The sequence below is a fragment of the Capra hircus genome, chromosome 15 (assembly GCF_001704415.2).
Source record: "Capra hircus breed San Clemente chromosome 15, ASM170441v1, whole genome shotgun sequence".
Lineage (NCBI taxonomy): Eukaryota > Metazoa > Chordata > Mammalia > Artiodactyla > Bovidae > Capra > Capra hircus.
This window is the reverse complement of record NC_030822.1, coordinates 67934405-67960725: the sequence shown is the minus strand read 5'-3', so window position 1 is coordinate 67960725 and position 26321 is coordinate 67934405. Positions and strand designations below refer to the sequence as shown.

At 38.5% G+C, this 26321-nt stretch overlaps 1 protein-coding gene across 5 annotated transcripts in view; it reads left to right on the top strand.

The window, feature by feature from the left end:
* Nucleotides 1-26321, top strand: part of MTMR2 (myotubularin related protein 2) — a 111132-nt gene that overhangs the window by 63810 nt on the left and 21001 nt on the right. For 4 of the 5 annotated variants that reach the window (XM_005689386.3, XM_018059869.1, XM_018059871.1 and 1 more), the window contains 7 exons: nucleotides 2682-2757; nucleotides 9643-9737; nucleotides 9899-10009; nucleotides 13945-14046; nucleotides 15119-15202; nucleotides 24777-24926; nucleotides 25674-25862. In XM_005689386.3, the coding sequence (XP_005689443.1) occupies nucleotides 2682-2757; nucleotides 9643-9737; nucleotides 9899-10009; nucleotides 13945-14046; nucleotides 15119-15202; nucleotides 24777-24926; nucleotides 25674-25862 (807 nt within the window). The remainder of the gene's footprint in view (nucleotides 1-2681; nucleotides 2758-9642; nucleotides 9738-9898; nucleotides 10010-13944; nucleotides 14047-15118; nucleotides 15203-24776; nucleotides 24927-25673; nucleotides 25863-26321) is intronic. The other variant, XM_018059870.1, reaches the window with a different exon arrangement.

Below are 26321 nucleotides of genomic sequence, written 5' to 3'. Positions count from 1 at the left end.
CCTACATAGCATGTAGCATAGTTAGAATTTGAAGCCAAGAAGTCTGTATATATTTGCATTGTGCAAGTTTTCATCCTGATTTTCTGTATCTTCATAGGCCCACCCTCTCTCCTTCCTTCCCTCCTTATCTCTCTTCCTTTTTGCTTTACATTTCTTTTATGACTACATAAAAGATTATATCAGGAACTAGCAATGAGATACTATTAAAAATATGACCTTTTTTGAGTTCTAGAATGTGGAATATTAAAAAAGTATATATGTGTGTATATATTTTAGTTCTTTAGGTATTGCTTTATGAAACAAATTATTAAATTTTCAAAAGTGAATTTGTTCAGCTTGCAGATGTATTAAACAGAAGTAATTCGTTCTTTGTAGTTCTTCCTTTATTAACCTTGATGAGTGTTGGGCTGTGGCAGTAATGTTTAACCCTTTGTCTCATCCTCCCTAAGTGCACAGCTTAAACTTGGGAGTGACTTGATTATCAGTAAGAATTAGATTCATTGGATTAGTGCTGCTCAATTCAGGCACCACTAGACTGATGGCTGTTGAGCACCGGAAATGTGGCTGGTCTGGTTGAAATGTGCTAGAAGTATAAAACATACTCTGGATGTTGAAGGCTTAATATGAGTAAAAGAATATAAAGTATCTTTTACTTAAAAATACTTATTATATCTTGAAATGACTGTTTTTGAGTTGTTGGATTAAGTAAAATATATTATTAAAACCAATTTTGACTTTCTTTTTACTTTTTTACTGTTAAAAGATAGTTAAATATTATGTGTGTGTCTCGTATTTTATTTTTGTTGGGAATTCAAAAATGTGTGCACTGTGGTGTCTCTTCCCACAGTCTGGGTGAGTGCCAGAGAGGGGCTCATGCCTGCAGACCTCTGGCCTAGTTTCGATGGCCTGTGGAAGGTGACCTGTAAGGCAGTTGTAGTACCTTGTGTTTTCTTCCTTTTTACCTTCTTTTGAGGACTCTCAGTCTACTTTTTGGATGGAAGGAAATAAAAGTCAAATGCTATATAACAAAAAAAAAAATTGAGAATCTTTTTTCTAGTTGTTTTGGTTCTCAGTCTAATGAAACAAATCAAGATTGAAGTAGAAGGTGTGAGTCTGCTCATAGAGACCACTGCTCGCCACCTCCTACGAAATTGACTTTGACAATCAAATGGCTAGTAGTGCCTCTTGCTCAGTATGGAACACAGATCGATTTGAGATCTCTTGACTTCAAAGTGTGGAACATATAGAAGGAGAGAGACATTAAGCAATTGGATGTGTGGAACTGGAGTCCAAGAAAAATATTGACTAACGATATAGATTGAAGTGAGGTAAGGTCATAGTATGAAATCAACAGGAAGTGAGTAAAATGAGAAATGGGACAAACCTCTGAGGAATAAGTAAGGTTAAGAAAAGGGAATAGAAAGGTCATTGAAAAAGAGTGGCCAGAGAAGGAAGCGTTAGCCAGGAGAGCGTGCTCTCAAGGAGCAGGTAAGTGCAGGTAGTATCAGATGTAGCTAGGAAATAGAAATAAAGACTGAGAAATATCCATTGTCTTTAATAATGAGGAGATTATTGGGGAGGGCTTCCCCGGTGGCTCAGACGGTAAAGCCTCTGCCTGCAATGTGGGAGACCTGGGTTCGATCCCTGGGTTGGGAAGATCCCCTGGAGAAGGAAATGGCAACCCACTCCAGTCCTCTTGCCTGGAAAATCCCATGGATGGAGGAGCCTGGTGGGCTACAGTGCATGGGGTCGCAAAAGAGTCAGACAGAACTGACCGACTTCACTTTCACTTTCTATTGGGGAGAAAGCAGGTTCCCTGCAAAAAGTTGGGTTAGGTGGCAAAGCCAGGTTGCAGAAGGTTGAGGAACTGATGGAAGGTAAAGAATTGGAGACAGTGAAGGTTATTGTTTGGCAGTGAAAGAGGTGAAAGTTAAGGCTGTTGAAAGGTCGTGGGGTATACTTGGCATAAAACAGTTGCATGTGCGCATGCATGCACTTGTGTGTGTGTACATGTGTTCTGTGGGTTGTCCATTAGAAAACCATGATTCTGTATCTTTACATTCTTGGAATCCAGTGTAACACCCTTCATAAGGTAACTATTCAATAAGTGTTGTTGATCTTTATTTTATTAAATATCTCTTTTCCAACAAGACTCTTGATCAACATCATTTCCAGATCCTCTAAACATTAAATCTACATGAAAGTTTGATTTTATGTAAGTCTTAATGCAATAAGGCACTTGGATATGGCTGAAGGGAAAACAAAATGAGCTTTGTAGTCCACCAAAACTATAATTCAAATCTAGGTTCTGACGCTTTTTAGCTATAGGATTTTGTATAAGATAATTGTTGCTTCTGGCCTCTTTTTCCTTATCTAGGAAATGAGGATAATGATACCTTCTCTTATAGGGCCATTGTAGGAGTCAATAAAAAAACATAAAGTGTTTTGTGTAGTACCTTCTACAAAGTAGGCACTCGGTAAATGTTTTGTAGAAAAAGAGCAGCTTCATGTGTTACACATGCCAACATTACAGTCTTTATAATCACATATAATAGTATATGTGATATAATGCTATTACTTTAAATAAGACCAAGCATACTCAGTTGAAATTTAAGTTAAAAATTAGCCTTTGAATAAAAAATTGTTTCTTTTCTTGCCCTCTCCTCTCTTTTCCAATCCAGGTCCTGAGGGAGTCTAACAAATTAGCAGAAATGGAAGAACCGCCCTTGCTTCCAGGAGAAAATATTAAAGACATGGGTCTGTAATGGTATTTTTTGTCAAATTTCCTCCTCTGTGACTGTAGACTATTCAGTGTTTCCAGTGTACAAAGAACAGGCTCACTGTGCAGACACCTCCTGTTTGACAGACTCGTCCTGACAGCCTTCCCGGCCTCCAGTGTGCTCTTGATCTAGACCTATTGACTGTGTTTGGATTTTGACTAATGGAAACATGCCATTGAGTTATGTTTTGCTGCTTTTCTGGTTTGAAAGAAGGTGACTTATTTTAAAAACTGTTGTGGAATTCCATCACAGTAAATTTTATTATTTTGAATTACTGCAGTTAGATAGTGGGTTGAATAGATAAAAAATTGAATTGTCACTTTGTATAAGTAATTTTTCTTGAAACACATTCTTTTTTTACTTCTTTATTTTTCTTCCTCTGAATAAATTTGTCAATTTTTGGATAAATATATTTCATCTACATTGCAAAGTGAGTCCTTTGCATGTCAGTGCCTTTCTTTATCCAACCTAAGTAACTAAGTATTAACTTATTGTGTGGACTGGAAATACATTTTTTTGTCCTTATGCTTTAACTTTGTTATATTTGTGTGATAATATACAAAATACCCATAGCTTTTGTATTTTTAAGATATTTATTTATCAAAGGATAGTTGACTTAGTATTAGTTTAGGTGTTCAGCATAGTAATTTGATATTTTTGAAGATTAAACAGCTTACATAGTTATTATAAAATATTGACTATATTCCTTGTGCTGCATATCACATCCTTGTAAGTTGTTTATTTTGCAGCTGGTAGTTTGTACTTCTTAATCCCCCTTACCTGTTTTGCTCCTTTCCCCACCCCTCTACCCCCTAATAACCCCTACTTTGTTCTCTGCATCTGAGTCTGTTCTGTTTTGTTATATTTATTCCTTTCTTTTGGTTTTTGATTCTACATATAAGTGGAAATATATGACACTTGTCTTTCTATATGACATATTAAATATAATATCCTCCAGGTCTGTTCGTATTCTCACAGATGGCAAGATTTCATTCCTTTTTAGGTATTCATTAACAGAAGAATGGATAAAGAAGATGAAATATATACAGAATAACCATATGATCCAGCAGTTCCACTCCTGGGTGTATATCTGGGGAGAGAAAAGCCTTAATTAAGAGAGATACACACACCCCAGTGTTCATAGCATTATTTACAGTTGCCAAGATATGGAAGTGAACTAAGTGTTCGTCAGTAGATGATTAGATAAAGAACACGTGGAGTGTGTGTGTGTATATATGGGAATGTTTGTGTGTGTATGACATGGAATACAACTCAGCCATAAAAAAGGATGAAATTTTGCCATTTATAGCAACGTGGATGAACTTAGAGGTCATTATGCTAGATGAAGTCAGTTAGAGAGAGACAAGTACTGTATGATATCACTTATATGTGGGATCTAAAAAGTAGAGCAAACTAGTGAATATAACAAGAAAAGAAGTAGACTCATCACAAGTATAGAGAGCAAACCAGTGGTTACCAGTAGGGAGAGGGAAGAGGGAGGGGCAGTGTAGGGTCAGGAGATTAAGACATACATGCTGTTGGGTATAAAATAAGCTACAAGGATGTATTGTACAACACAGGGGATATAACCATTATTTTATAATAACTGAACGGAATACTACCTTTAAAATATACCTGTAACTTAACTGTATAGTACAGCAAGTACATGTCATTTAAAAAATGAAAGGGTTGTATGCTTGTATTCACAAAAGAACTCTAAAGAAATAGTGTAAGATGATTGAGAAAAAGATGTGGTATACACACATATTGGAGAAGGAAATGGCAACCCACTCCAGTGTCCTTGCCTGGAGAATCCCAGGGATGGCGGAGCCTGGTGGGCTGCCATCTACGGGGTCGCACAGAGTCCGACACAACTGAAGCGACTTAGCAGCAGCACACACACATATACACACACACATACACAATGGAATATTATACAGCTGTTAAAATACTCATAGCTTTTGAGAAATAAAGTAATGTGTAGGTGAATACAGTAAATGATTTCTTAGTCACCTTTCATTTTATCATCAATCATAATTTTAAAAAGAACTTGAAAGTGATAGTCACTCAGTTGTGTCCGGCTCTTTGCAACCCCATGGACTGTAGCCCACAGGCTACTATCCTGGAGTGGGTTGCCACTCCCTTCTCCAGGGGATCTTCCTGACCTGGGCATTGAACCCACATCTCTTGCACCTCCTGCAATACGGGTGGATTCTTTACCATCTGAGCCACTGGGGAAGTCTTAAGCCAAGGGTCATTTACTTGTGTAAAAATAAGCAGGCCAAAGGGGACCTGTCCTCTGTGTTGTTGCTGCCTATGGCACGTTTAGTTCCTTCATGTTTAGCATTTCTCTCTTGTTACTTGTAACTCTTGGTTGAATACTTGCCCATTCTTTTTTCCCCCTCCTCACTTCAGGTATCCTAAGTTCTCCTGAGCTACTTACTCAGTAAGGTGTTACATATTATTACTACTTGATACTATATAATAATGATAATTATCATTACTGAGTGCTTACCGTCTGATTTAATCATCCTCACAATGACCTGAGAAAGATGCTGATCGCATTTTGCAGATGAAGAAACGAAGGCATAGGAAGACTGCCTGGCTAGTAAAGTTATATCTAGCACTGTGACAGTTTTTTTTTCCCTCTTCTGAGCCTAAAAGCATATGCTATTTCCACTATGATAAATGACCTTATAAAAGAGTTTCACGTTATCACTCAGGTCTCTTTTGTTATCATCTTTTTTAGATAGCAGCACTCCATTTAGGACTTCATCCTTGGCTTCTTTCCCATTCCTCTCTCATTTGTTCCTTTTGGTTGATGATATCTAAGTTAGTAGCTTTACCTACCATGTGTTTACTGATGACTCCAAAATTTGTTGCTTCTAATGTGAACCTCTGTCCTAATACAGATAAATGATGCCGGCATCTTAGACACATGGCCATGGGTATTCTATAGATACTCTTATACCCAACGTATCCAAAACTGAAGTCATCACCTTTATTTCTAAATTTATTCCTTTTCTTCTTTCCATCAGTTAACATTAACACTGGTTGTCCATTCACTCAAGGCAGAAATCTGGGAGTCATCTTCAGCTGCTCTTTTTTTCTGAGCTTTTGACATTCAATCAGTTACCAGATCCAGAGGAGCAATCTCCAAAAATTTATGAGTGTTACCTTTTTCTCTCAATTTTCATGAGCCCTTGGTATAGTATTTATGTTGAATTTCAGGTACCTATGAGAAACTTTCAGGAGTTTAGGAGAGAGATCAGGTTAGAAGTCATATTTTGGAATCATCAGAATATGGATATTGGTTGAAAATGAAAGTATGAAAATAACTGAGTGTATGGATTAAAAACAGGGCCAAGAACATAGCTTTGGTAGGCATTTTACAATTATATGGTAGAAGAAGAACCAATGAGGAGGAAATTAAGAAGGAATGAAGAGAATGTGATACGGTATAGAGTGATCCAGACTGTATACTTTGTCCAAATAATTGCTTTACTTTCCCACGTCTGTGCTTTAGGTTCTTCTCTTTACTGAATGCTGTATTAGCATCTCTACCCATCTAAAGGGTACTAACCATTGGGGCACAGCTCTCATGCCTGTGTTCCTTGAACCCTCTCTGACCCCATAGCTTAGTGCACCTTCCTTCTTTATATTGCTTAGAGTGTGTTTTTATGCCTCTCTGCACAGATTGTGTGCTCTTGTACATTATATTTATGTGCATATACTTTTCACCCTTATAGATATGTATTCTCAGTCATTTTCGTCTATCCCATAGAAACTATTATGGATTCTTTGTGAGCTTAGGGAAAATTTGAGAAGATCAGTAAATCTAAGCTCTTTTGGCATCTGGCAGTATTAGTATTGCAAAATTTAGAGAAATACCTAATATATTAAATAAACACTCTGATTCAAATAATCAGATAGACTTGATTATTCAAAAAATTAAATGTAATATAAAGTGTGAAAAGTGAAAGTGAAGTTGCTCAGTCATGTCTGACTCTTTGCGACCCCATGGACTGTAGCCTACCTGGCTCCTGCGCCCATGGGATTTTCCAGGCAAGAGTACTGGAGTGGGCTGCCATTTCCTTCTCTAGGGGATCTTCCCAACCCAGAGATTGAACCTAGGTCTCCCACATTGCAGACAGATGCTTTACCGTCTGAGCCACCAGGGAAGCATGAGGCTAGAGTACCCTTGAGTGTATTAATTCATATAGAAAACTAGTTCATATAAAAAATTCATTTACATTAGGCCAACTGATGTTCCTAGTTGGCCTAATGTAAATTTGCAGTTTAGACATTTTTTAAAAAGTCACAGTGGTGTTAGAGACATCTACAGAATGCTTTAACAGTAGCAGCAATAGTTGAAAGGTACTGGCCCGGGCACATCAGCAGTAGTGATGGCCCCAACTGCAGTATTTCACCCTTTAACACAGGAGACAGACAGTGTTACCTGAGTGGCTTAAAAGCGACACAGTTGAGTTAGTCACTCAGTTGTGTCCAACTCTTGGTGGCCCAATGGACTATAACCCGCCAAGAACCTCTGTCCATGAAATTTTCCAGGCAAGAATACTGGAGTGGATTGTCAGTCTCTTCTTCAGGGGAAGGGAATCTTCCTGATGCAGGAGACCCAGGAAGTGAACCCAGGGTCTCCTGTGTTACAGGCAGATTCTGGACCATCTGAGCCACCAGGGAAGCCATTTGCATGATGCTCTGGAAGGAGGTTTGAGTTTGCAGTCATGGAAACTGCACTCAAGTCCTAATCCTAGCAGTTACTGGTTCTGAAGCATTAGGCGTTTGTTTTACTTCTGTGAACCCTGGTGTTCTCATCTGAAAATTGTAGATAGTTAGAGGTCTTAATGTTTAAAGGTGATTTTGAAGGTTAAGGCAGGTACTCAGGTGAAAAGTACTTTATAAATTCTGTCAGTGATGGTTTTATTGTCATTTGCTCTGATAAGGTTCCTAGTCACAGTCTTTCTTCTAATTCATACAAGCCCTGCTAGGCATAAATTCACTCTTCAGAGTGACCTAGTTGGTACCAGCCTGAGGAAAAACATGAAAGGGACAGAGCAAAGCAGAGCCTAATGATGATAATAGTAACATAGCTATAAGCTCTTGTGTTTAGTAGAGTACTTTTAATTTTGGAAGCACATTATTTCATGGTTTTATAATAAAGAGGAAGTTGTAGCAAAAACTTTGGACTGGGACTAAGAGGGACATATCCTGTAGAAGAGTACAGAATAATAAGATTGATTTTCTTGTGTGAGTGAAGAAAATTGGCTCTGGAAAGAATCCAGGAATAGTAACACTGAATAAAGCTTTCCCAATTGAGGTAAAAATTCATAAGGGCAAGAAATTGTATGCAAGTCAAATTTATGTATCTTTCTTTAATGATGGGTTTATTTAATTTTAATATCTTCCCTCTAAATGAAACATTGGAAATGCATTGGAAACAGTGATTTAAAAAAATGTAGCTCATACTTGTATATTCCCAAGGGAGCCATTTTGAAGGTTAGAAATGTATGTTACAAGATCAGTCTCATTTCAAATGCCATACTAAGCAGTCAGTCCTTCACAGTGAGGAATAGAAAGCAAACTGAGGAAGTTGCATGCTTTATTAAGCATATTTCATGTTCTTGAGTTTTCCCAGAAGCCCCTTGAAAGGTTCTTAGAAGCTTTTTGCTTCTAATTGTGCCTTAGTTTCTTGGAACAATGAAGATACTCCTTTATCTGCTGATTTGCTGCAATGATGACATAACAGGGATTTATGGATATTTTAAAATAGAAAAACCTTTGTATTGGGCATATGAACGCTACCATATTAAGTATTACTTTGAGCTGCTGCTGCTGCTGCTAAGTTGCTTCAGTCGTGTCCGACTCTGTGCGACCCCAGAGACGGCAGCCCACTAGGCTTCCCTGTCCCTGGGATTCTGCAGGCAAGAACACTGAAGTGGGTTGCCATTTCCTTCTCCAATGTATGAAAGTGAAAGTGAAGTCGCTCAGTCGTGTCCAACCCTCAGCAACCCCATGGACTGCAGCCTTCCAGGCTCCTCTGTCCATGGGATTTTCCAGGCAAGAGTACTGGAGTCGGGTGCCATTGCCTTCTCCATACTTTGAGCTAGTGGTAGTCAAGTTATCCTGCTTAATTAATGCGTGTTTTAAAAAGAAATAATACTGTATAGATTCCTCATTTAACATTTAATTTAACAATGTGATTATTTCTCTACAAAGTTTGACATCTGTTTCTTAATCAGGTACATAATACCCTCTTATTATGCTAGTATATTTTTCTAAGAAATCATAGTTCATATACATTTTATTTTCTCTACAGTATTTTCCCCATAAATATAATCAGATCAGGAGTTACTGGTATTATGTTTTAGGTATTGTATGTTCAGAGGAATGTTGACAAACTAGACTACGGTCAGAAGAAAACCAGTAGACTGGGGAAGAAGATCTAGGAGCTGTGATTAGATGATGGGGGGATAGTGACTTGAAACGCTGATGGCTGTTCCCACCATCACCGCCCCTCCTCCACTCACTGCTCCAACTGCCATGCCTGTTCTGTCCATCAGGGAGGGTGTCTGCCTTTGTTTCCCTGTGTCTGTCCAGAGTAAAGGATGTCCCTGTTTCTTTAGTCCTTCCCACTTATTCTGCTTTCCCTCCCCAGATTGTAGTGCGTGGTTGGAAGCTTGGATTTAGTTCCTGAGGTCTCTTGGAATCACTGATTCCGTGATTTTCAAGCATAATTTAAACTAGTGGTCAGAATGCTGTTAAATGTTATATGTGAAAGATCAGAGTGCAGTTTTTAATAGTGTACAATAGAGAGTAAATTGTGGGCTCTTTTTCTTTTCAGCCAAAGATGTAACTTATATATGTCCATTCACTGGTGCTGTACGAGGAACTCTGACTGTTACGAATTACAGGTTATATTTCAAAAGCATGGAACGGGTAAGACTTGCTGGATTAGATTTTTTTGTGTGTGTATGTACATCTGTGTGTTGTTTGCTCATCTTTAATCATTTTTAGTGAAATAATTAAGTATTTTTCTCAGCTATAATTATACAGTATTAATTGCTCGGTTTTAATGTTTTTTTTTCCCCTTCTTTTAGGATCCCCCATTTGTTTTAGATGCTTCTCTTGGTGTTATAAGCAGAGTAGAAAAAATTGGTGGTGCTTCTAGTCGTGGTGAAAATTCTTATGGACTGGAAACTGTGTGCAAGGTAAATGTTGTAATATGTATGCAGTTTTTTCTTTTTTTTTGGTTTGGAAAGCTTTCTATTAAATAGAGCCAGTGTTTAGAAATTGGTTTCCAAAATATCAAATGGATTTCATGCTAGAAGCATCATTCTAGTAGGATAAAACAACATTTAGCAGTAATAAAAAGGTGATCTGTTGTGAATTTAATTTTAAAATTAGAAACATAAGGCTCTGAGCAGTTAAGACTCGTAGTACTTCGTAGTGACAGAACTGATTATGATGTATTTACCTCTTTCCTATTTTTAGTTTTCATAATTTTTCTGCTTCTGAAACAGTAGTGGGGAAGACTTCGTTTGGTAGACCTGTATTTTATTATCTAACTCATTCTATAAATGCATTGATACTTATCACTTACAGTGAACAATGTTAGATTTGTGATCTCTGAAGATTTTTCTTTGGGACCAGGCTTGATCACTGAAGAGCTTCTGTGTAGCAGAGTTTTTTTAAAGTATAAAAAGGGACAGGGAAAGCTTCTGACATAGACATCAGAAGAGGGATAGAGAGAGTGCCCCCTTGCTAGTCTTAGGAAAGGGAGCTATATACCTTTTCAGTTGGCTGTTACAGTAAATCAGAAGAATGTCTCAAGGTTGTAAAGGTCTTATCAGACCCACTCCCTTGGTTTACATTTTAAGATAATGGAATTAGAACTAACAATAGAAAGATCTTACCAGACCCCCTCCCATAATGTACATTTTCAAATAACAAGATTAGTCAGAAGGTTCTCAAGAAGGAGAAACATGTCTTCAAGCAGAATACAACACCACATTCATAACTTTAAAGATCCTTTCTAATGACAATCTTAGAAGTTTTATCAATCTAGTATTGAAACTAATGCCTTAGTAATTACTTGTATGCTTTTCCATTATCATTGGAAGGCCTTTAAGAGTGTAATACAGAAATGGTATGGACCTAATAGAAGCAGAAGATATTAAGAAGAGGTGGCAAGAATACACAGAAGAACTGTACAAAAAAGATTTTCATGACCTGGATAATCACGATGGTGTGATCACTCATCTAGAGCCAGACATCCTGGAATGTGAAGTCAAGTGTCCTTAGAAAGCATCACTACGAACAAAGCTAGTGGAGGTGATGGAATTCCAGTGGAGCTATTTCAAATCCTGAAAGATGATGCTGTGAAAGTGCTGCACTCAATATGCCAGCAAATTTGGAAAACTCACCAGTGGCCACAGGACTGGAAAAGGTCAGTTTTCATTCCAATCCCAAAGAAAGACAATGCCAAAGAATGCTCAAACTACCACACAATTGCACTCATCTCACATGCTAGTAAATTAATACTCAAAATTCTCCAAGCCAGGCTTCAGCAATACATGAACCGTGAACTCCCTGATGTTCAAGCTGGTTTTAGAAAAGGCAGAGGAACCAGAGATCAAATTGCCAGCATCTGCTGGATCATTGAAAAAGCAAGAGAGTTCCAGAAAAACATCTATTTCTGCTTTATTGACTAAGCCAAAGCCTTTGACTGTGTGGATCACAATAAACTGTGGAAAATTCTGAAAGAGATGGGAATACCAGCCCACTTGACCTGCCTCTTGAGAAATCTGTATGCAGGTCAGGAAGCAACAGTTAGAACTGGACATGGAACAACAGACTGGTTCCAAAGAGGAAAAGGAGTATGTCAAGGCTGTATATTGTCACCCTGCTTATTTGACTCCTATGCGGAGTACATCATGAGAAACGCTGGACTGGAAGAAGCACAAGCTGGAATCAAGATTACCGGGAGAAATATCAATAACCTCAGATATGCAGATGACACCACCCTTATGGCAGAAAGTGAAGAGGAACTAAAAAGCCTCTTGATGAAAGTGAAAGTGGAGAGTGAAAAAGTTGGCTTAAAGCTCAACATTCAGAAAACGAAGATCATGGCATCTGGTTCCATCACTTCATGGGAAGTAGATGGGGAAACAATGGAAACAGTGTCAGACTTTATTTATTTGGGCTCCAAAATCACTGCAGATGGTGACTGCAGCCATGAAATTGAAAGACGCTTACTCCTTGGAAGGAAAGTTATGACCAACCTAGATAGCATATTCAAAAGCAGAGACATTACTTTGCTGACTAAGGTCCGTCTAGTTAAGGCTATGGTTTTTCCTGTGGTCATGTATGGATGTGAGAGTTGGACTGTGAAGAAAGCTGAGCGCCGAAGAATTGATGCTTTTGAACTGTGGTGTTGGAGAAGACTCTTGAGATTCCCTTGGACTGCAAGGAGATCCAACCAGTCCATTCTGAAGGATATCTGCCCTGGGGTTTCTTTGGAAGGAATGATGCTAAAGCCAACTCCAGTTTTGGCCACCTCATGCGAAGAGTTGACTCTAAAAGGCTCTGATATCGGGAGGGATTGGGGACAGGAGGAGAAGGGGACAACAGAGGATGAGATGGCTGGATGGCATCACTGACTCGATGGACGTGAGTCTGTGTGACCTCCAGGAGTTGGTGATGGACAGGGAGGCCTGGTGTGCTGCGTTTCATGGGGTCACAAAGAGTTGGACATGACTGAGCGACTGAACCGAACTGAGCTGTCAACCAAGTGACAGGCACATTGTCTCCTGATTACTCTTCTGTGGTGTAGGAATAAATACAGCATAGAATGGATATAAGAGAGCATGGAAGAGGGTGATTGGGAAATTTTGATCAGTTTAAATATAACTTTTCCCATAAAGCAAGACCATTATCAGTAAACTCAAACGTTTGTAGGGCCACTGCTACAGTACTTTTGGAAAACTCTGTGTTTAACAGAATGATTATGAATATCTATTTGCTGTAAAAGTATTCACTAAGGAAAAACAGAAAGCTTAGGTTCTGACACATTTGTTTAAGAAGGTAGCTTTCTAATTTTGGATCAGATTTGTAATGTTCTACTTGTTCATGTTCTGTAAGTGCATTGTAGTTCCTGTGCTCATTTTTACGGGGTGCAGTTTAATGAAGCTATTTGGAATTCTTTCTAGATGAGTCTGAGTGAACTCCAGGAGATGGTGATGAACAGGGAGGCCTGGCGTGCTGCGATTCATGGGGTCGCAAAGAGTCGGACACGACTGAGCGACTGAACTGAACTGAACTGACCTGAACTAGATGAAAACAAAATGAATAGTCTTGAAATTATTCTTAATCCCAATTTTTTTTTTCGTGCTGCTAAAATCTCACTAAACTGGAATGTGGGTATCTACATTCAGTCTGAATATAGAAACCTGCTTGAAAACAAATAAGGGAAGGGAACTTTGGTTTTATATCTGAATGTAGAGCCTGGATGATATCAACCAAACAATTCAGAATTTTTGCTAGTAGATGATTGAAGAACCTGGGACCTGGAATGGAGGAAGACCTTTAGGCAGAGTTTTGGTTTTATCAATCTATTAGCCAGAGACTTATGAATTAAAGATCAATGGAAATGAGTCCTGGGAAGGAATTATGAATAGGAAAATGATCACCAAGCTTAATTGGAGTGAAGACTTTATGAAATATATAACAATAGCTAATCAGGTTTTTGGTGGGGAAATTCATAACAGAAAGTGGCCTTTAACGGGGAAGGACATACTGTTGACAGTGTGTGTGTGACTCGTGTAATACTGTGATTTCAGACGTAACATCTCTAAACTCCTGTGCCTACATCAGGTGCTGCCTCCTTCAGTGGCCCAACTTGAATTCATAAACAGAGGAGAGTTTTCTTTTCTCTGAATCCCACCTTGTATCCTGTGTTTATTTTATTTCTCTTAATAAGGCATTGTAACTTCCCTTCCTCCAGGGGCTGTTGTCTGATCTATTTTTGTATCCCTCATTCACAGATCTTAACGTTTTACAAGATAGTTCCAAGTTGCCTTATTTATTCATTAAATAAAAAGTTAGCAAACAGTGATAGGTGACTTGAATCCTGACTCTTTTCTAGGATATTCGGAATTTACGATTTGCTCATAAACCTGAGGGGCGAACAAGAAGATCAATATTTGAAAATCTAATGAAATATGCATTTCCTGTCTCTAATAACCTGGTAAGAGATTTCTTCTGTCTTTGGAAAATCTATTATAATTATTGGTGTAGTGTAAAGAAACTTGTATAGGCTATCTAGAATCTTGGTGTTTGCAATCTCACTTTGCCTTTTAACCAGATGTGTAGTTTAGGTTTAATTCAATCTATAGGACCAGTCTTTTTAAGATATAAAATGAGGAAACTGGACTGATTTCTGAGGTTCATTCCTGCAGATTGACATTGTTTAATTATGTGATCTTTATATCCAGGATGTTTCCATGATGAAAATCTGTATGTGAAATCTCCTTTTTAATTGAGAGCTGAGAGTTAAGTCTAGCAATATTGGAGGAAAGGTGGATCAATACTTAGAACTGAGTTTCTTCTGTGTGCTATTAACAGTGTTAGGTTTACTCATTTATTTTATATAATCTAATGTCCAAAGTAGCCCTATGGTGGTAAATATTATTTATCCAGATTTTAAAGTTGAAACCAGAAGCAGGTAAGCAGTTAACTCAGTGGCACAGTTAGTAAAGAGTAAAATTTAGAACCGGTTTTGGTTTTCTGACTCAAGTTTAAATGGTTTTCATCATAGTTGTTCCTGCCATTCTGTCCATATTAATGATAAATTTTCATTTTTGATACGCAGATTGCATGCTCCCAAATAAAAAGTTTTTTCAGTATGTTTTAGAATATGTTGCATTATCTGTAAAGCTGCTTAATTGCTGACATCTGTGGTGTCTAATTAATTAATTATATCAGAAGTTGTCTTTTATATGTAATGTCTTTCATTATTTAGAAGTAAACCTAAAACAGCTACTAAAGATATCTGAAGGAATTATGGTAATATGTTAGCATTTGATAAATCTTGGTGGCAGGCCTTTGTGCTTTTCTGTGTTTGAAAAATACAAAAAAAGCAATAAACTTTCAAAATTACAAAACAAACGCTTAAAACAACAATTGAAAAAAAAGGATACCAGTACAAAATATCCTTTCAGATAAGTCAGTGAAAACTTGGGGTATGATAAAGGTACATTTCTGATTCATTACCTTCTTAAAGGTCTTTTTTAGCTATTAACTCTGTTTACCTTTTGTAGTCTCTTTTTGCTTTTGAGTATAAAGAAGTATTCCCTGAAAATGGGTGGAAGCTATATGACTCTCTTTCGGAGTATAGAAGGCAGGTAAGTACTTAAAAAAATTTTTTTTGATATTCTATATTCTTTAATACAACGAAACTTTCATGAATAGAAGTGAACAAACAGCTTTATATAGTTATGTGGTTTTTTGTTGTTGTAAGTAATAACCCATAATGGAAAAAAATTTAAAAATATACATAGCTGAATCACTTTGTGGTACATCTGAAACTAATTCAGTATTGTAAATCAGCTGTACTTCAGTTTAAAAAAGAGTAAATAAACAGATACACACATTCAGAAAAGAGAATTATGAGATTAGGAAATACAGTAGTCAGAATAGAGCATTGGACTCTATACAGGTGCTTTATGGTCTTTGACTTTAAAAGATTAAAAATTAATCCATTAATTTATTAACTTTTTGCTGGAGAGTTAGGCACTTTGTCTCTGGGTCAACTACGTTAAAGTCTATTGGAGAGGACACTAGGTGTAGTTTATTACCAAAAAAATGAAGATAATCTCTTTTTTCTGTTTCTTTCCTTGTTTTCATTGAAATATAATTGACATACAACATTATATTAGTTTCAGGTATATCAGATGATGATTTAATATTTATATGTATTGTGAAATGATTACCACAGTACTTGTTAACAGCTCACCTGTGTCACCATACACAGTTACAGAATTTATTTTCTTGTGATGCGATCTTTCAAGATTATTCTCTTTGCAACTTTCAAATATGCACTACAGTATTAATTATGGTTACCATGCCTTACATTATCTCTGTAACTTCATTACTTTTTAACTGGAAGTTTGTACCTTACGACTTCCTTTACCATTTCTGCCCACTCCTGATTCCCTACTTCCAGTAATCAACCATGAGTCGGTTCCCTTTATATATGAGTTTGGTTTTTTTTGGTCATTGTTGTTTTTTAATTCCACATGTAAGTGAGATCATCGTACAATACTTGCTTTCTCTGTTTTATTTAACTTATATCCTCAAGTTCCATCCATGTTGTCACAGAGTGACAAGCTCTTTTTCATGGCTGAATAAAATTCCATTCAAGAGCCAACTCATTGAAAAAGACCCTGATGCTGAGAAGACTGAAGGCAAAGGAGAGGGGCAGCAGAGGATGAGATGGTTAGATAGTATCACTAACACAAAGGACATGAATTTGACCTAACTCCAGGAGGTAGTGGAGGACAGAGGAGCCTGCTGTGCTTTAGTCCATGGGGTCTCAAACAGCTGGCCATGACTTAGTGACTGAACAGCAATATAATTCCATTTAGAGTGGGAGTGATTTCTCTATCTTACTATATGTATGTATATATATGTTTGTGTGTCAGTTCAGTCGCTCAGCCGTCTGACTCTTTGTGACCCCATGAATCACAGCACGCCACGCCTCCCTGTCGGTCACCAACTCCCGGAGTTCACTCAGACTCACGTCCATCAAGTCAGTGATGCTATCCAGCCATCTCATCCTCTGTCGTCCCCTTCTCCTCCTGCCCTCAATCCCCGCCAGCATCAGAGTCTTTTCCAATGAGTCAACTCTTCGCATGAGGTGGCCAAAGTACTGGAGATTCAGCTTTAGCATCATTCCTTCCAAAGAAATTCTAGGGCTGATCGCCTTCAGAAGGGACTGGTTGGATCTCCTTGCTGTCCAAGGGACTCTCAAGAGTCTTCTCCAGCACCACAGTTCAAAAGCATCAATTCTTCGGCACTTAGCTTGATGTGTGCTCAGTTGCTCAGATGTGCACTACTCCTTGAAACCCCATGGACTGTAGCCTACCAGGCTCCTCTGTCCATGGGATTTTTCAGATAGGAATATAGGAGTGGGTTGCCATTTCCTCCTCCAGGGGACCTTCCCGACCCAGGGGCAAAGCTGTGTCTCCTGCATTGGTAGGTGGATTCTTTACCACTGAGCTGCCTGGGAAGCCCCCGTATATTATTATGTATGTATATTACATGTTCATTCATTCATTCATTCATTCATTCATTCATTCATCAGTGGGAACTTAACATTGTGTCCTTATGTTGGCTATTGTAAATAATGCCACGGTGACAGGGGAAGCATATATCTTTTTGAGTTAATGTTTTCAAAATGGAATTGCTGGATCATATAGCAGTTCTATTTTCAATTTTTTGAAGACCTGCCATACTGTTTCCCATAGTGGCTGCACCATTTGCATTCCCAGCAACAGTGCACAAGGGTTCCTTTTTCTGCACATCCTTGCCAACACTTGTGATTTGTTTTTTATTTTTTTCTTTTATGATTACGATTCTAACAGGTTTGAGGCAGTATCTCGTTGTAGTTTTGATTTGCATTTCCCCATTAGTGATGTTGAGCGTTGTTTCATGTGTCTTCTGGCCCTTTGTATGTCTTTGGAAAAATGTTTATTCAAATCCTTTTCTCATTTTTAATCGGATTTTTTGTCATTTTTAAGTTCTTTATATATTTTGAATATTAATAGCCTTATACATGGCACTCTATGGAACTGGAGAAAATATTTGCAAACCATGTATCTGATAAGGGTGTTAATATCCAAAATATATAAAGAACTTGAACTTTAACATAAATGTTGAGACTAAAGATAGAGCATCAGAATATTCCTTTGGCTGTCTTTTAAATTAAAAGTTGAATTCAGTAATTTACTGTATAAAATTCAAAAGATATGAAAGGATATACTTGAAGGTTTTCCTTCTGGGCCAGCATTTTTCCCAGCTGTCCCAGCTCTTCTCCCTTTAGGAAATAACTTTACTCACCACTTGTATATCCTTTCAGAGATTTTATGCTACATAGCCTGTATATGTGTGTTCAGTTCAGTTCAGTTGCTCAGTCGTGTCCGACTCTTTGCGACCCCATGAATTGCAGCATGCCAGGCCTCCCTGTCCATCACCAGTTCCCGGAGTTCACTCAAACTCAAGTCCATAGAGTGGGTGATACCATCCAGCCATCTCATCCTCGTTCGTTCCCTTCTACTCCTGCCCCCAATCCCCCCAGCATGAGAGTCTTTTCCAATGAGTCAACTCTTCACATCAGGTGGCCAAAGTACTGGAGTTTCAGCTTTAGCATCATTCCTTCCAAAGAACACCCAGGGCTGATCTCCTTTAAAATGGACTGGTTGGATCTCCTTGCAGTCCAAGGGACTCCCAAGAGTCTTCTCCAACACCATAGTTCAAAAGCATCAATTCTTTGGCACTCAGCTTTCTTCACAGTCCAACTCTCGCATCCATACATGACCACTGGAAAAACCATAGCCTTGACTAGACGGACCTTTGTTGGCAAAGTAATGTCTCTGCTTTTCAACATCCTATCTAGGTTAGTCATAACTTTTCTTCCAAGGTGTAAGCATCTTTTAATTTCATGGCTGGAATCACCATCTGCAGTGATTTTGGAGCCCCCCAAAATAAAGTTTGACACTGTTTCCACTGTTTCCCCATCTATTTCCCATGAAGTGATGGGACCGGATGCCATGATGTACATTATTATTATTTTTAAAGCAGATAATAGCATTCTCTGCACACTGTATATATATCTTTTTCATTTAATACATTTTGGAGATTATACCATCTCAGAATCACGGGCCACTCTATTCTTTTTTTCTTTGAAAGTGAGGTATCATTCACATACCATAAGATTTTCTACTTTAAAGTGTACAACCCACTGTTGTTTAACATATGAAGTTGTGCAGCTGTCACCACAGTCTGCTGCCAGAGCATTTGCGAGACTCCACTTCTGAATGCTAGCTCTAGCTCTTGCTTAGCTCTCACACTTAGAGGTGTGAGGTATTTTTCACTTACCTTTGTGGATTTTTTGAGGAGTTAGTGTGATATGCAGGAAGGTGCATTGTAAACCATAGAAATCTATCTAAATGATTATTATTGTATTTATTACACTGTAAAGCTCTAAAAATAAATCATGATTGGTTGGCTTTTTTGTGTGCTGTTGCTGAAACACAAAAGGAAAGTCACATTAAATGCATGCCTAAAGAAATTAGGTCATATATTTTTAAAATGGACAAAACTATGAATAACCATTTAAGTTTTCTGTGTGGGTGAATATTCATTTAATTGTCTCTTGACGTATAGTGATTTACAGAGGACTCTGAAATTTGTGGGTAAGGTAAAGAGAAATCATCAGGTTGCTAAAATGGTAAAAATCAGTAAATAAAAAATAAGTATGGTCTTCTGCACAAATAATCATATGGTAGATATCTTGGTTAACAAGTCTGAGAGCACTCAAGTACAGCCAAGGAAAATAGAATTTTATTCTCAGAGCTGAGATGTAACTAACAAGGAAAGCTATAATCCAGTTAATTTGGTTGTAAATTGACTCTGACAAATGGATACATTAACTGAAGGGCAGTGATTTTGTGGAGAGCAGAAAGATGTATGTCAGAGATCAATAGTTGTCAGTATGTCTTTGAACAGTGTCTACAAAGAAAGTATGTGCTGACTAGCCAACTCCAGTTTGCTGCTTGGAAGGCAGTTCCTTTAGTGGAGATAGTTATGTCGATTTCTCTAAGAATGAGGAGAACGAGAGCCCTTATTAAGGTAATGGCTTACCTCAATGGTTCTTCTCCAACCTAGCCATTTTTCTGAAGTGTGCTGTATGCTCAGTCACTTGGATTGTGTCCGAATGATTCTTTTGTGACCCTATGAACTGTAGCCCACCAGTCTCCTTTGTCCACGGGATTCTCAAGGCAAGTATACTGGAGTGTGTTGCCAAGCCCTCCTCCAAGGTCTCTTCCCAACCCAGGGATTGAACCTTCATCTCCTGTGGCTCTTGAATTGCTGAGCCACTGGGAGAGCCCATTTTTGTTTTTTTCTGAAGAAGATGACACAATCTCAGTGGTTACAGCAGTTCTCCCTGGCAGTGATTTTTGAAGGATATGGGAAGACGGTGAGAGAGATAGAGGAGTTAAGTACCTGGGTTCAAGGTGGTACACTAGGATCTCAAGAGATCTGACCCTTTCAGCTTCGACTCTGTATTTTCTAAAAAAACTTCAAAAGCCAGTTTTTCTTCTTATAGAAGCTTCCTTATGGTTCATTGATTTCTTCATTCGTTAATCAGATTCATGTATCACCTAGTGTGTGTTAGTGGCTAAAACAGAAAGACACAATCCTGACTCCCAAAGGATACATGTTTAATGGCAGATTCAAAGAAATAAACTAATAATCAAAATATATGGTCATGAATCCTGTGATTAATGGAGCAAGTACTCTGGTGAGAGAACATGATGCCATCTGGAAACAGAAGGTGTTTGGTTTAGGCTGGACTACAGCAAGCACCAGAGAGTGCTGCAGAGTGGCCAGAGATCAGTGGGGAAAAGCAAGGGTGTGAGGATCTTTGTCAAGTCCTGTCTAGAGTTCTAAATATATCTGAAAAGAAATAGGTAGCCATTGATAGTTTTAGGCAGAAGAATGACATGATAGCTTTTGCATCTTAAAAGAATTTTGAGGCAGTGTGGAGAATGGATTGCAGAGGTACAGAAGAGAAGTGAGGCTTGAGAAGAGTGAGCAAAGTTTTCTGGTGCTTTTGGAAGAAAAAAAATCCTAAAAATTGATTGTTGATTGGATGAGTTAAAGATGGCAGTCAAGTTTCTTGGTTCTGGACCATTTAGGTATGATGTAAATCAAATCCCTGATGATTATACAGTGGAAAATAGAAATAGATTTAAGGGACTAGATCTGATAGACAGAGTGCCTGATGAACTGTGGATGGAGATTCATGACATTGTACAGGAGACGGATCAGGACCATCCCCAAGAAAAAGAAATGCAAAAAAGCAAAATGGCTGCCTGAGGAGGCCTTATAAACACCTGTGAAAAGAAGAGAAGGGAAAAGGAAAGATACAAGCATCTGAATGCAGAGTTCCAAGGAGTAGCAAGGCGAAATAAGAAAGCCTTCCTCAGCAATCAATGCAAAGAAATAGAGGAAAACAACAGAATGGGAAAGACTAGAGATCTCTTCAAGAAAATTAGAGATACCAAGGGACCATTTCATGCAATTATAGGCAAAATAAAGGACAGAAATGGTATGGACCTAATGGAAGCAGAAGATATTAAGAAGAGGTGGCAAGAATACACAGAAGAACTATACAAGAAAAGATCTTCACGACCCAGATAATCATGATGGTGTGATCACTCACCTAGAGCCAGACATCCTGGAATGTGAAGTCAAGTGGGCCTTAGAAAGCGTCACTGCGAACAAAGCTAGTGGAGGTGATGGAATTCCAGTTGAGCTGTTTCAAATGCTAAAAGATGATGCTGTGAAAGTGCTGCACTCAATATGCCAGCAACTTTGGAAAACTCAGCAGTGGCCACAGGACTGGAAAAGGTCAGTTTTCATTCCAATCCCTCAGAAAAGCAATGCCAAAGAATGCTCAAACTACCACACAGTTGCACTCATCTCAGACACTAGTAAAGTAATGCTCAAAATTCTTTAAGCCAGACTTCAACAGTACGTGAACTGTGAACTCCCTGATGTTCAAGCTGGTTTTAGAAAAGGCAGAGGAACCAGAGATCAAATTGCCAACATCCGTTGGATCATTGAAAAAGCATGAGAATTCCGGAAAAACAATCTATTTCTGCTTTATTGACTATGCCAAAGCCTTTAACTGTGTGGGTCACCACAAAGTGTGTAAAATTCTGAAAGAGATGGGAATACCAGACCACCTGAGCTGACTCTTGAGAAATCTGTATGCAGGTCAGGAAGCAACAGTTAGAACTGGACATGGAACAACAGACTGGTTCCAAAGAGGAAAAGGAGTACGTCAAGGCTGTATATTGTCACCCTGCTTATTTAACTTATATGCAGAGTACATCATGAGAAATGCTGGGCTGGATGAAGTGCAAGCTGGAATCAAGATTGCCGGGAGAAATATCAATAACCTCAGATAAGCAGATACCACCACCCTTATGTAAGCAGAAAGTGAAGAAGAACTACAGAGCCTCTTGATGAAAGTGAAAGAGCAGAGCGAAAAAGTTGGCTTAAAACTCAACATTTAGAAAATAAAAATCATGGCCTCTGGTCTCATCACCTCATGGCAAATAGATGTGGAAACAGTGCCAGACTTTTTTTGGGGGTGCTCCAAAATCACTGCAGATGGTGACTGCAGCCATGACATTAAAAGGCACTTACTCATTGGAAGAAAAGCTGACCAACCTAGCTAAGTCACTTCAGTCATGTCTGACTCTGTGCAACCCCATGGACGGCACCCCACTAGTCTCCTCTGTCCCTGGGATTCTCCAGGCAAGAATACTGGAGTGGGTTGCCATTTCCTTCTCCATGCATGAAAGTGAAAAATGAAAGTGAAGTCGCTCAGTCGTAGACAGCATATTAAAAAGAAAAGACATTACTTTGCCAAGATATGTCCGTCTAGTCAAAGCTATGGTTTTTCCAGTAGTCATGTATGGATGTGAGAGTCGGACTATAAAGAAAGCTGAGCGCCAAAGAATTGATGCTTTCGAACTGTGGTGTTGGAGAAGACTATTGAGAGTCCCTTGGACTACAAGGAGATCCATCCAGTCTATCCAAAAGGAAATCAGTCCTGAATATTCACTGGAAGAACTGATGCTGAAGCTGAAACTCCAATACTTTGGCCATTTCATGCGAAGAACTGACTCATTGGAAAAGACCCCGATGCTGGGAAAGATTGAAGGCGGGAAGAGAAGGGGAAGACAGGATGAGATGGTTAGATGGCATCACTGACTCGATGGAGATGAGTTTGAGTAAACTCCTGGAATTGGTGATGGACAGGGAGGCTTGGTGTGCTGCAGTCCATGGGGTCACAAAGAGTCGGACACGACTGAGCGACTGAACTGGACTGAAGTTTCTTAATTGAGCACTTCCTCTACAAACTCACCAGTTCATTGTACATTATTGTTTTTATTATTACATGTAAAAACGTTTTAAACATCTTTAATTAAACCTTTCTTTTATTACTGAAAATAAGTTTGGATTTTACCTGAGTGTATAGTTGAGGAAGGCAAGAGGAAAGGAGATATGTAGATCATAGGTAGCAAGTTAGGGCCAGGCTAAATAACTGGGGTAAATAGTATGTAAGGCACTGATGATAAAATGGCTAGTGTAAATGGAAACTCTGTTGATGATATTTATCACATGATTACTGGGAACGAATTTCATCTTCTTTCTGATTAAAATTTAGTAAATTTATTTTTACTTTTGCCTGCGATGTATCTTTGTCACTGGACTCGGGCTGCTTTCTCTGCAGTGCACAGGCTTTTCATCGCTGTCGCTTCTCTTCCTGTGGAGCAGGGGCCCCAGGTGCGGGCCTCAGAGCTGTGGCACGCGGGTCCTGGAACACGCAGGTTCCAGCACAGGCTCAGGAGTTGTGGTGCATGGCTTAGTTGCCCTGTGCCATTTGTGATCTTCCTGGACCAGGGATAGAACCCCTGTCTCCTGCGTTGGCAGGTATATTCCCATCCACTCTAGTACAGGGAAGTCCTCCCTTCTTTCTTAATTTTAATATCTTTTTGGGTGTTTGGCAACAGCTTGAGAAATACCCCTTTGGAGGAGAAGTATCTCCTGCATTTTGATTTCAGGTTTTTATAACAATTTTGTGAATCAGGATAGTGAAATTTTTCTTGAGGCACAATGTATTTTGTTATAAAAAGGATAGGTTTAGAATTTACGTGGAATTTTTTACTACCTTTAGTCAAGTTATAAGCTGTGCCACAGTTTCTTCAACTCTGCAGTGATGTTAATGAAACCTGAGTACAGTAAAGTGTGTGTGTGCACGCGCATGCATGTGTAGGCATAGCACCTGCAGATAGTAAATGCTCAATAAATGTATATACATATTTTTACTGTAATTTGGTTTCTTTCAATTCTTTTTTTATTATGAGTTGTCAGAGGTAATAAAATTAAAAATAAATGTATTTTATTAATTCTAACCATTTACTGTGATGGCTTTATTTTCTATACTAATGGAGGATAGGAATTTTAAAGTGTCTTATTAAGTAATTGTATATGTGAAGTGGTATACCAGTTATAAATATAACAAACCTGTAAGGACCAAAGTTTAACAATTGATGTGTATTAAAAAAAAATGTTTCTTTTGCTTCTTTTTTTGGGGGGGGGGTGGTTTTGCCTTCTGTTACTTTCTTGTTTTTCTCATATGTTTTACATTAGCGACATCAATACTGTAAAATTCACTTTATGTATATGTGATAAATATGTGCATAGCATTCTAGTGGATGCTTAGTGCCTGCCTTCAGACATTTCTTTGTACAGATGAATGGCAGCAAAGTCAGTCATCCAGTCAAACTATATGAGACTGTTCTTTTTAAAGACAAGAACATTTTTTAGTCTTACTGTTTCCTTTGTTTGATATGTTTAGGACAGACCCAGCACTCAGTCAGTATTTAATAACATAATAAATCTGTTAACATAAAACTGAGTGCCAGAATGAATACAGATTTTCTGTTATAAGGTCTCATCCTAAAAGCCTGATCACCATAGGCAGACAATAACTATTCCAACAACTTAAGAGGTGGATAGTGGAGTTTAAGAGAAGTTGAGTAGGAGCCTTCTGTTGTAATGTTTTCAGATATTTCTCTTAGGCAGTGATTTGTCTTATGTTTATTTAACATGTAGGGAATTCCAAATGAAAGCTGGAGAATAACAAAGATAAATGAACGATATGAGCTCTGTGATACCTACCCTGCCCTCTTGGTTGTTCCGGCAAATATCCCTGATGAAGAGTTGAAGAGAGTGGCTTCCTTCAGATCACGGGGCCGTATCCCAGTAAGTGTGAAGCTGTGCTGAAGCTTCCTCATTGTTTTTGTGCTCCACATAGTACAGAGGATAATGAATGGGGGATTGGGTGCGGGATAAATATAGCTACAGCAGCAGGTCCTCTGTGGGGCTATTAGGGAATGAGTTATTGAGTAAAATTAAAACCGGAGGAAAGACTTAGACTAAAGAGGTTTCTGGAGAGTTTGAAATGGGTATAAAAGAGCTGCTCAGAATTGCATGGCTCTTAACTTGAAGTCAGAGTTGGCTCTGGTATTATTCACTATTTCTTTATCTTATACAGTTGGTCATAGTGATAAATGCTCTCTTCCTTTAAATCCTGGAATGAAGAAAACCGTACAAATTTGTGATGAATTTCTGTATTCTGGAAAGATAAGCTCTAATAATTTTAGGTACAAAAATGTGTGGACTCTGAACGCTATAATTGGGCATTTTTGCTGAACTTTAAAAATGGAGTTTACTTAAGCCCCCTTTTAATGTATTTTTTCCTAGAGACAATACTTTTAATTAATGACTCTTCAAAATCAATATCTGATTAACTAATAAGACCAAGTTTTCCACATGCCAGAGTTGACTTGAAAGAAAAATGATGATTTTTTATAGCAGCTTCATATTTCCTTTCATGGCTCAGCTTTGAATCCAGTTAGAAAACAGAGTTTTACTGAGTGATGTTTTGGGGAAGAACTATAAATAGACAAGCATGTCAAAGGGTGTGTTGCCACTTTTCCTCCCATTAAGGTTTTGTCATGGATTCATCCTGAAAGTCAAGCCACAATCACTCGGTGTAGCCAGCCCATGGTGGGGGTGAGTGGGAAGCGAAGCAAAGAAGATGAAAAATACCTTCAAGCTATTATGGACTCCAATGCCCAATCTCATAAAATCTTTATATTCGACGCCCGGCCAAGTGTTAATGCAGTTGCCAATAAGGTGAGATCCTCTTTCAGTAATTAAGATTATAGTTACAGTTTCATGAGTTTGTCAGGAGGTAGTTCAGTGGTAAAGAATCCACCTGCAATGCAGGAGACCCTGGTTTGATCCCTGGGTCGGGAAGATGCCCTGGAGTAGGGAGTGGCAACCTGCTCCAGCATTCTTGCCTGGAGAATCCCATGGACGGAGGAGCCTGGAGGGCTACAGTCCATGAGCTCACAGTGAGCTGGATGTGACTGAGCGAGCGCACATGTCCACAGTGCGGTAGGATGAGCCTAGGCTTTGCATGTGCTAAAGATACGGATTCTGATCCTGGCCCTTCTACCTGGTAGTATAGCTTCAGAAATTTTTATTCTTAATTTTATATTGAAGTATGGTTGATTAACAATGTTGTGTTTCAGGTGTACAGCAGAGTGACTCAATTATACATGTATCTTTTCTTTTTCAAATTCTTATTCC